This window comes from Triticum urartu, chromosome 6A, assembly GCF_056163025.1.
Source record: "Triticum urartu cultivar PI428250 chromosome 6A, HENAU_Tu73, whole genome shotgun sequence".
Taxonomy (NCBI): Eukaryota; Viridiplantae; Streptophyta; class Magnoliopsida; order Poales; family Poaceae; genus Triticum; species Triticum urartu.
The window spans coordinates 360,498,702-360,509,535 of NC_141878.1; the positions used below are offsets into that span (position 1 = coordinate 360,498,702).

A 10,834-nucleotide genomic window follows, 5' to 3' on the forward strand; every position below is an offset into this window, starting at 1 on the left:
AGTTACATATATCACCGATAGAGATGTTGTCAACAAATTGCTCTGCGCTCTTGATGTTTCCTTCGACCCAATCATCGCTGAAATCAAGCAAAGACTGGACTTTGAAGATCTTCACTATGTTGAGGTCATGACACTATTAACAACTCTCAAAGAAAAGATGGACATGGAAAATGCTCAGTCAGATATTTCTTCGGAAAGCGGAGGAGAAATTCTTCCAAATTATGGCAGTTCCCAAGAGGAAGAAGATGTTGAGAATCAACCCTCAATCACAAAGGAACTTGAAATGCTAACAGAAAGACTAAATAACCTACGAATGCAAAATCTAGTTCTACCAAACTATGGTGAATAACAATCATCCAAGTCCTCAAAACGATTGCTTCTGAAGGAAATGAAGTGCTTCAAGTGCAAGCAATATGGTCACTTTATAGCTAACTGCCCTAGCTGGGATATGAGCCGAAAACCAAGGGACATATGGCTTTCCCTTCACTAGTAATAAAAGTGATGTGCTCTTGTGATAGGCATTGCGATTTGCCTGAAGAAGAAGGGTTATGTAGTATAGTAGCAGATAGTTTTTCCCTAGTTAAGAATCAAGTTTATCGAACCAGTAGGAGACTCACACAAAAAACGTCAATAGTACCTACACACACACACACACACAACAAATACTTGCACCCAACTCGGGTTAGAGGGTTGTCAATCCCATTGTACTCGCTAATAGCAAGGATTAATTTTGGTGGTGATAGATAGATAAATATAAAATAAAAGATAATAAATAGGGCAGTTGACAGGCCTGTGCAAGCTATGCGCTCGCACATGGCCCCCAAAATTTAGGGCCCCTGACCTTGGTTCAAATTGATATTAGTCTAAAAAGAACACCTTTAAAATTTGGGCCTACGTTGCCTAGTCGCCCAAGCTCAAGTTTTGAGCCTGTTGGTCTTGGTCAGCTGAAACATCTCCGTCGTATCTATAATTTTTTATTGTTCCATGCCAATATTATACAACTTTAATATACTTTTGGCAACTTTTTATAATATTTTTGGGACTAACATATTGATCCAGTGCGCAGTGCCAGTTCCTGTTTGTTGCATATTTTTTATTTCGCAGAAAATCCATATAAAACGGAGTCCAAATAGGATAAAAACTTACGGAGATTTTTTTTTGGAATATATGTGATTTTTGGGAAGAAGAATCAACGCGAGATGATGCCCGAGGGGGCCACGAGGCACGGGGCGTGCCCAGGGGGTGGGCGCGCCCCTGACCCTCGTGGCCACCCCATAAGGTAGTTGGTGCCCTTCTTTCGATGCAAGAAAGAAAATATCCAGATACAAATCGTGTTAAAATTTCAGCCCAATCGGAGTTACGGATCTCTAGGAATATAAGAAACGGTGAAAGGCCAGAATCTGAAACGCAGAAACAGGGAGAGACAGATCCAATCTTGGAGGGGCTCCTGCCCCTCCGCCGCCATGGACCAGAGGGGAAACCCTTCTCCCTTCTAGGGAGAAGGTTAAGGAAGAAGAAGAAGAAGAAGAAGAAGGGGGGCTCTCTCTCCCTCTCTCCCGGTGGCGTCGGAACGCCGTCGGGGCCATCATCATGTGACGGTGATCTACACCAACACCTCCATCATCTTCACCAACATATTCATCACCTTCCCCCATCTATCTATAGCGGTCCACTCTCCTAGAACCTGTTGTACCCTCTAATTGAACATGGTGCTTTATGCTTCATATTATTATCCAATGATGTGTTGCCATCCTATGATGTCTGAGTAGATTTTCGTTGTCCTATGGGTAATTGGTGAATTGCTATGATTGGTTTAATTTACTTGTGGTTATGTTGCTATACTTTGGTGCCAATCATACGAGCGCGCGCGTGGACCACACCATACGGTTAGTTGTATGTTGATAGGACTATGTATTGGAGGGCAAGAGTGACAGAAGCTTCAACCTAGCATAGAAATTGATGCATACGGGATTGAAGGGGGGTCAATATATCTGCTATGGTTGGGTTTTACCTTAATGAATGTTAGTAGTTGCGGATGCTTGCTAATAGTTCCAATCATAAGTGCATAGAATTCCAAGTCAGGGATGACATGCTAGAAGTGGCCTCTCCCACATAAAACTTGCTATCGGTCTAGTAAAGTAGTCAATTGCTTAGGGACAAATTTGCAACTCCTACCACCACTTTTCCACACTCGCTATACTAACTTTATTGCTTCTTTACCTAAAACAGCCCCTAGTTTTTATTTACGTGCTCTTTATATTCTTGCAAACCTATCCCGTTACACCTACAAATTACTTCTAGTTTTATACTTGTTCTAGGTAAAGCGAACGTCAAGCATGCATAGAGTTGTATCGGTGGTCGATAACACTTGAGGGAATATTTGTTCTACCTTTAGCTCCTCGTTGGGTTCGACACTCTTAGTAATAGAAAGAGGATACAATTGATCCCCTATACTTGTGGGTTATCATTAGCTTGCGCCGTTCACTAGTTCATCGTGGAACTCAATCGATCGAAATCTGAAATAGCAGCGCATACACACGTATCTGGGTGGTTGGGCGACCTATCTTGCTTTGGCAGTTTAGATTGGCCAGGTCGGGCGGCATGCAACACACAAGTATCGTTAAATTTCAGGCGTCGACCGCAGACACTGTCGCGGCACCTCGTCGGCTGACACTGTGGACACTAGTCACACTACGCCGACCGTTGAACAGGTGGAGAAGGCTAGCAGCTTGAAGGAAAAATAAGTGACATGCCTGCCCACCGACAGTGTTCGGCTACCTCACTAATTCATCTATCTTGAGTTCTTGACAAGATTATAATTCAAGGTTTGATCTTTTCTGTTCTACTATCTTGAATTCTTGACAAGCATATAATTCTTGGAGTTCAAATTCATTTATATTAATTTTTATGGATCATGATTTGAAACGATCATCAATTCTAGAAATAGAAACTATGATTCTAGTGTTGAAAGGATAGGAAGACACATATTATTATGAAGATATAATTAAATATTTCATTTCAAAGAACACAAGACAGATGCTTTTTTGGTGGAACATGAGGTTAGCTTATTCTTTTAGTTTTACCATTAGTCTTTTGTATCGGTATTTGATATTTTTATAAATATTGTGGGGAATAACAAATGTTTAGTTATATAATTAAGTCAGATAATTCTTGAGTTATATTATAAGAATTTTCAAATTTTAGGGCCTTATTTTGCTTTCCTCACCGGGCACTGAATTCCTGCAGACGGTCCTAATAATAAATTGCATCAAGGAATTTATGGTTTTAGTAAATATGAAGTGAATAGACCCGGGGATCATATCTTTCACTAGAGGCATCTCTCTCATGAGCATAGTAACGATGGATGAACAAATTACTGTGGGGCAATTAATAGAAAAGCGCATAGTTATGACGATATTCATGGCATGATCAATATATAGGGATTATGTCGGAGACAAGTAGACTGTTAATCTTACGAAATCTAATACTATTAATCCACCCCTCGACCGCTATTCATCATGCATCTTAAGGTATTAAGTTCATAACAAAGTAGAATCAAGTAGTATGATTAAACCTCATCGTTTTATCCTAGCAGCAACAATACAATACATGCCTTGCTACTCCTCCTGTCACAGAATAAGGTCACTGCAAGATTGAACCTACTATCAAGCACCTCTTCCACTGAAGATAAATCAATCTAATTGGCCAAAGAAGATAGATAGATCGGAGATAAATACAAGGCTATAAAATCACACATAATAAATCTCAAAAAATACTGAGTTACTTTTAATAGATAATATGATCATAGACCCATGGTTCATCGGATCCCAACAAACACACCGCAAAGATTACATTGAATGGATCTTCGAAGAGATCATTGTATTCAAGATCAAAGAGAGCGAGCGAGCAATAGCGAGAGAGAGAGAGAGAGAGAGAGAGAGAGAGCTACTACTAGGTCCTATGGTAACTACTCACACATCATCATGGAAGAACAAGTGTCGCGGGAAACCACGACCACCTATGGGACATGGGGTTCCCTTGCTGGTTCGGCAGGGGGGTGACGCGTTGCACAAAGAGCAGATGAGCGTGGGGCAACACGTCAGAGATCACACAGGCAATTTAACCTAGGTTCCGACCACCGCGAGGCGTAAAACCCTACTCCTGCTTTGGTGGATTAATGGTGGAAAGGTGGTGCTGGTGCGTAGTACACTTGCCCGGCAAGGGTTGCCTCAGGGCAGCAGAGACTACGCACGTATGTGAAGGAAATATGCCCTAGAGGCAATAATAAAGTTGTTATTTATATTTCCTTATATCATGATAAATGTTTATTATTCATGCTAGAATTTTATTAACCTGAAACTTAGTACATGTGTGAATACATAGACAAATAGAGTGTCCCTAGTATGCCTCTACTTGACTAGCTCATTAATCAAAGATGGTTAAGCTTCCTAGCCATAGACATGTGTTGTCATTTGATGAACGGTATCACATCATTAGAGAATGATGTGATGGACTAGACCCATCCGTTAGCTTAGCACTATGATCGTTTAGTTTATTACCATTTCTTTCTTCATGACTTACACATGTTCCTATGACTATGAGATTATGCAACTCCTGAATACCAGAGGAACACCTTGTGTGCTATCAAACGTCACAACGTAATTGGGTGATTATAAAGATGCTCTATAGGTGTCTCCAATGGTGTTTGTTGAGTTGGCATAGATCGAGATTAGGATTTGTCACTCCGTGTATCGGAGAGGTATCTCTGGGCCCTCTCGGTAGTGCACATCACTATGAGCCTTGCAAGCAATGTGACTAATGAATTATTCACGGGATGATGAATTACAGAGTGAGTAAAGAGACTTGCCAGTAACAAGATTGAACTAGGTATGATGATACCGACGATCGATCTCGGGCAAGTAACATACCGATGACAAAGGGAACAACGTATGTTGTTATGCGGTTTGACCAATAAAGATCTTCGTAGAATATGTAGGAACCAATATGAGCATTCAGGTTCCGCTATTGGTTATTTACTAGAGATGAGTCTCGGCCATGTCTACATAGTTCTCGAACCCGTAGGGTCCGCACGCTTAACGTTTGATGACGATATGTATTGTGAGTTATGTGATTTGATGTACCGAAGGATGTTCGGAGTCCCGGATGTGATCACGGACATGACGAGGAGCCTAGAAATGGTCAAGACATAAAGATTGATATATTGGACCATGTTATTCGGACACCGGAAGTGTTCCAGATAGTATCGGATAAAATCAAAGTGTCGGAGGGTTACCGGAACTCCCGCGGGAAGTTATGGGCCTTAGTGGGCCTTAGGGGAGAGAGAGGCCCGCAGCCAGGAGGTGGTGCCCCCCCAAGGGGAGTCCGAATAGGACAGGGGGAGGGGGTGTGGCCCCTCTTTCCCTCTCCTTCCTTCTTCTCCTAGTTGGACTAGGAAAGGGGGGAACCTACTCCTACTAGGAGTAGGATTCCCCCCTTGGGAGCGCCCCTTGTGGCCGGCTGGCCCCCTCCTCGCCTCCTTTATATACGGGGGAGGGGGCACCCCATAGACACATAACTTGATCTTTAACCGTGTGCGGTGGCCCCCTCCATAGTTTTCCACCTCTGTCATATTGTCGTAGTGCTTAGGCGAAGCCCTGCGTCGGTAACTTCATCATCACCGTCAACACGCCATCATGCTGACGCAACTCACCCTCGGCCTCAGCTGGATCAAGAGTACGAGGGACGTCACCGAGCTGAAAGTGTGCAGATCGCGGAGGTGCCGTGCGTTCGGTACTTGATCGGTTGAATCGCAAAGACGTTCGACTACATCAACCGTGTTACTTAACTCTTCCGCTTTTGGTCTACGAGGGTACATAGACACACTCTCCCCTCTCGTTTCTATGCATCTCCTAGATAGATCTTGCGTGATCGTAGGAATTTTTTTGAAATACAGCGTTCCCCAACAGTGGCATCCGAGCCAGGTCTATGCGTAGATGTTATATGCACGAGTAGAACACAAAGAGTTGTGGGCGATAATAGTCATACTGATTACCAGCATGTCATACTTTGATTCGGCAGTATTGTTGGATGAAGCGGCCCAGACCGACATTACATGAACGCGTTCATGAGACTGGTTCTACCGACGTGCTTCGCACACAGGTGGCTAGTGGTGTCTGTTTCTCCAGCTTTAGTTGAATCGACTGTGACTATGCCCGGTCCTTGTTGAATGTTAAAACAGCACACTTGACAAAAAATCATTGTGGTTTTTGATGCGTAGGTAAGAACGGTTCTTGCTAAGCCCGTAGCAGCCACGTAAAACTTGCAACAACAAAGTAGAGGACGTCTAACTTGTTTTTGCATGGCATGTTGTGATTAGATATGGTCATGACATGATTATATAAATTGTTGTATGAGATGATCCTGTTTTGTAACAAAGTTATCGGCAACTGGCAGGAGCCATATGGTTGTCGCTTTATTGTATGAAATGCAATCGCCATGTAATTGATTTACTTTATCACTAAGCGGTAGCGATAGTCGTGGAAGCAATAATTGGCGAGACAACAACGATGCTACGATGGAGATCAAGGTGTCAAGCCGGTGACGATGGTGATCATGACGGTGCTTTGGAGATGGAGATCAAAGGCACAAGATGATGATGGCCATATCATATCACTTATATTGATTGCATGTGATGTTTATCTTTTATGCATCTTATTTTGCTTAGTACGGCGGTAGCATTATAAGATGATCCCTCACTAAATTTCAAGGTATATGTGTTCTCCCTGAGTATGCACGGTTGCTACAGTTCGTTGTGCCGAAACACCATGTGATGATCAGGTGTGATAAGCTCTACGTTCACATACAACGGGTGCAAGCCATTTTTGCACAAGCAGAATACTCAGGTTAAACTTGATGAGCCTAGCATATGCAGATATGGCCTCGGAACACTGAGACCGAAAGGTCGAGCGTGAGTCATATAGTAGATATGATCAACGTAGTGATGTTCACCATTCAAAACTTCTCCATCTCACATGATGATCAGACATGGTTTAGTTGATATGGATCACGTGATAATTTAGATGACTAGAGGGATGTCTATCTAAGTGGGAGTTCTTAAGTAATATGATTAATTGAACTTTAATTTATCATGAACTTAGTACCTGATAGTATTTGCATGTCTATGTTATTGTAGATAAATGGCCCATGCTACTCTTCCTTTGAATTTTAATGTATTCCTAGAGAAAGCTAAGTTGAAAGATGACGGTAGCAACTACACGGACTGAGTTCATAACTTGAGGATTATCCTCATTGCTGCACAGAAGAACTATGTCTTGGAAGCACCTCTAGGTGCAAAACCCGCTGCAGGAGCAACACCAGATGTTATGAACGCCTGGTAGAGCAAAGCTGATGACTACTCGATAGTTTAGTGTGTCATGCTTTACGGCTTAGAATCAGGACTTCAAGGACGTTTTGAACGTCATGGAGCATATGAGATGTTCCAGGAGTTGAAGTTAATATTTCAAGCAAATGCCTGAATTGAGAGATATGAAGTCTCCAATAAGTTCTATAGCTGCAAAATGGAGGAGAATAGTTCTATCAGTGAACATATACTCAGAATGTATGGGTACCACAACCACTTGACTCAACTGGGAGTTAATCTTCCTCATGATAGTGTCATTGACAGAGTTCTTCAATCACTGCCACCAGGCTACAAAAGCTTCGTGATGAACTATAATATGCAAGGGGTGGATAAAACAATTCCAGAGCTCTTCTCAATGCTAAAAGTTGTGGAGGTAGAAATCAAGAAGGAGCATCAAGTGTTGATGGTCAACAAGACCACTAGTTTCAAGAAGAAGGGCAAAGGGAAGAAGGGGAACTTCAAAAATAACGGCAAACAAGTTGCTGCTCAAGTGAAGAAGCCCAAGTCTGGACCTAAGCCTGAGAATGAGTGCTTCTACTGCAAAGGGACTGGTCACTGGAAGCGGAACTGCCCCAAGTATTTGGCCGATAAGAAGGATGGCAAAGTGAAAGGTATATTTGATATACATGTTATTGATGTGTACCTTACTAATGCTCGGAGTAGCGCCTAGGTATTTGATACTGGTTCTGTTGCTCATATTTGCAACTCGAAACCGGGGCTATGGATTAAGCGAAGATTGGTTAAGGACGAGGTGACGATGCACGTGGGAAATGGTTCCAAAGTCGATGTGATCGCGGTCGGCACGCTACCTCTACATCTACCTTCGGGATTAGTATTAGACCTGAATAATTGTTATTTGGTGCCAGCGTTAAGCATGAACATTATATCTGGATCTTGTTTGATGCGAGACGGTTATTCATTTAAATCAGAGAATAATGGTTTTTCTATTTATACAAGTAATATCTTTTATGGTCATGCACCCCTGATGAGTGGTCTATTTTTATTGAATCTCGATAGTAGTGATATACATATTCATAGTATTGAGGCCAAAAGATACAAGTTTAATAATGATAGTGCACCTTATTTGTGGCACTGCCGTTTAGGTCATATTGGTGTAAAGCGCATGAAGAAACTCCATGTTGATGAGCTTTTGGAATCACTTGATGCTTGCGAACCATGCCTCATGGGCAAGATGACTAAGACTCCATTCTTCAGAACAATGGAATAAGCAACCGACTTATTGGAAATCATACATACTAATTTATGCGGTCCGATGAGTGTTGATGCTCGTGGCGGGTATTGTTATTTTTTGACCTTCAGAGATGATTTGAGAAGATGTGGGTATATCTACTTGATGAAACATAAGTCTGAAATATTTGAAAAGTTCAAAGAATTTCAGAGTGAAGTGGAAAATCATCGTAACAAGAAAATTAAGTTTCTACGATCTGATCGTGGAGGTGAATATTTTAGTTATGAGTTTGGTCTTCATTTGAAACAATGCAGAATAGTTTCGCAACTCACGCCACCTGGAACACCACAGCGTAATGGTGTGTCCGAACGTCATAACCGCACTTTATTAGATATGGTGCAATCTATGATGTCTCTTACTGATTTACTGCTAACGTTTTGGGGTTATGCTTTAGAGATGGCTGCATTCACGTTAAATAGGGCACCACCGAAATCCATTGATACGACACCATATGAACCGTGGTTTGGCAAGAAACCCAAGTTATCGTTTCTTAAAGTTTGGGGCTGCGATGCTTATGTGAAAAAGCTTCAACCTGATAAGCTTGAACCCAAATCGGAGAAATGTGTCTTCATAGGATACCCAAAGGAGACTGTTTGGTACACCTTCTATCACAGATCCGAAGGCAAGATATTTGTTGCTAAGAATGGATCCTTTCTAGAGAAGGAGTTTCTCTTGAAAGAAGTGAGTGGGAGGAAAGTAGAACTTGATGAGGTAACTGTACCTTCTCCCTTATTGGAAAGTAGTTCATCACAGAAATCAGCTCCAGTGATTCCTACACCAATTACTGAGGAAGATAATGATGGTGATCGTGAAACTTCTAATCAAGTTACTACCGAACCTCATAGGTCAACCAGAGTAAGATCCGCACCAGAGTGGTACGGTAATCCTGTTATGGAAGTCATGTTACTTGACCATGATGAACCTACGAACTATGAGGAAGCGATGATGAGCCCAGATTCCGTGAAATAGCTTGAAGCCATGAAATCTGAGATGGGATCCATGTATGAGAACAAAGTGTGGACTTTGGTTGACTTTCCCAATGATCGGCAAGCCATGGAGAATAAATTGATCTTCAAGAAGAATACTGATGCTGGCTGTCGGTGTCAAAACAGGCGGATCTCGGGTAGGGGGTCCCGAACTGTGCATCTAGGCGGATGGTAACAGGAGGCAGGGGACACAATGTTTTACCCAGGTTCGGGCCCTCTTGATGGAGGTAAAACCCTACGTCCTGCTTGATTGATATTGATGATATGGGTAGTACAAAAGTAGATCTACCACGGGATCAAGGAGGCTAAACCCTAGAAGCTAGCCTATGGTATGATTGTGTGTTGTCCTACGGACTAAAACCCTCCGGTTTATATAGACACCGGAGAGGGCTAGGGTTACACAGAGTCAGTTACAATGGAAGGAGATTTACATATCCGTATCGCCAAGCTTGCCTTCCACGCCAAGGAAAGTCCCTTCCGGACACGGGACGAAGTCTTCAATCTTGTATCTTCATAGTCCAGGAGTCAGACCGAAGGTATAGTCCGGCTATCCGGACACCCCCTAATCCAGGACTCCCTCAGTAGCCCCTGAACCAGGCTTCAATGACGACGAGTCCAGCGCCCAGATTGTCTTCGGCATTGCAAGGCGGGTTCCTCCTCCAAGTACTTCATAGAAGATTTTGAACACAAAGGTAGTGTTCGGCTCTGCAAAATAAGTTTCCACAAATTGCCATAGAGAGAATAATATTTACACAAACCTAATCTGCCGACGTATTCCGTAGCGTGACATCACACCATGGCCAAGTCTCCATTCGAATTGTTTTACTGTCCCACCACAGCGCGTTTAGCGAGGCGGTTTCCTTGGCATGTCTTGTCAAAGCAGAGATTGTGTCCCCTTATTCCGGGATTCTCATCAATACGGGCGTGGGTAACCCAACCGTACCCGTTGGTATGCTTTCTCGATCAAAGGTGAGTTCCAAACGGTCACGGGGAGGGCCCTTGGTATTCAACCTCTTATAAAGAGACCAAGGCCTTACTCCTTTCTTTCAATCTCAAACGAGTTTGCCCTTCGCCTCGAGTTCCAACACCCAAGGCTCCAGATTTCAGGCGCTTCAGACCTTTGATAATGTCCGGTTCGGACCTTCGAGGCCGATGGATGCCCTCCTCCGTCACGGAGGA

General features: G+C 42.9%; 1 protein-coding gene across 1 annotated transcript; it reads left to right on the forward strand.

Moving 5' to 3' along the window:
• The first annotated feature begins 7,493 nt into the window (after nucleotides 1–7,493).
• On the forward strand, nucleotides 7,494–8,090 carry LOC147965246 (uncharacterized). Its single transcript, XM_087530366.1, has one exon. The coding sequence runs from the start codon at nucleotides 7,578–7,580 to the stop codon at nucleotides 8,088–8,090; it is 513 nt and encodes a 170-aa protein (XP_087386492.1). The 5' UTR covers nucleotides 7,494–7,577.
• Nucleotides 8,091–10,834: the final 2,744 nt, after the last annotated feature.

Coding starts and splice junctions, on each gene's coding strand:
- LOC147965246 (XM_087530366.1), top strand. CDS start 7,578: ATGGAGGAGAATAGTTCTATCAGTGAACATATACTCAGAATGTATGGG.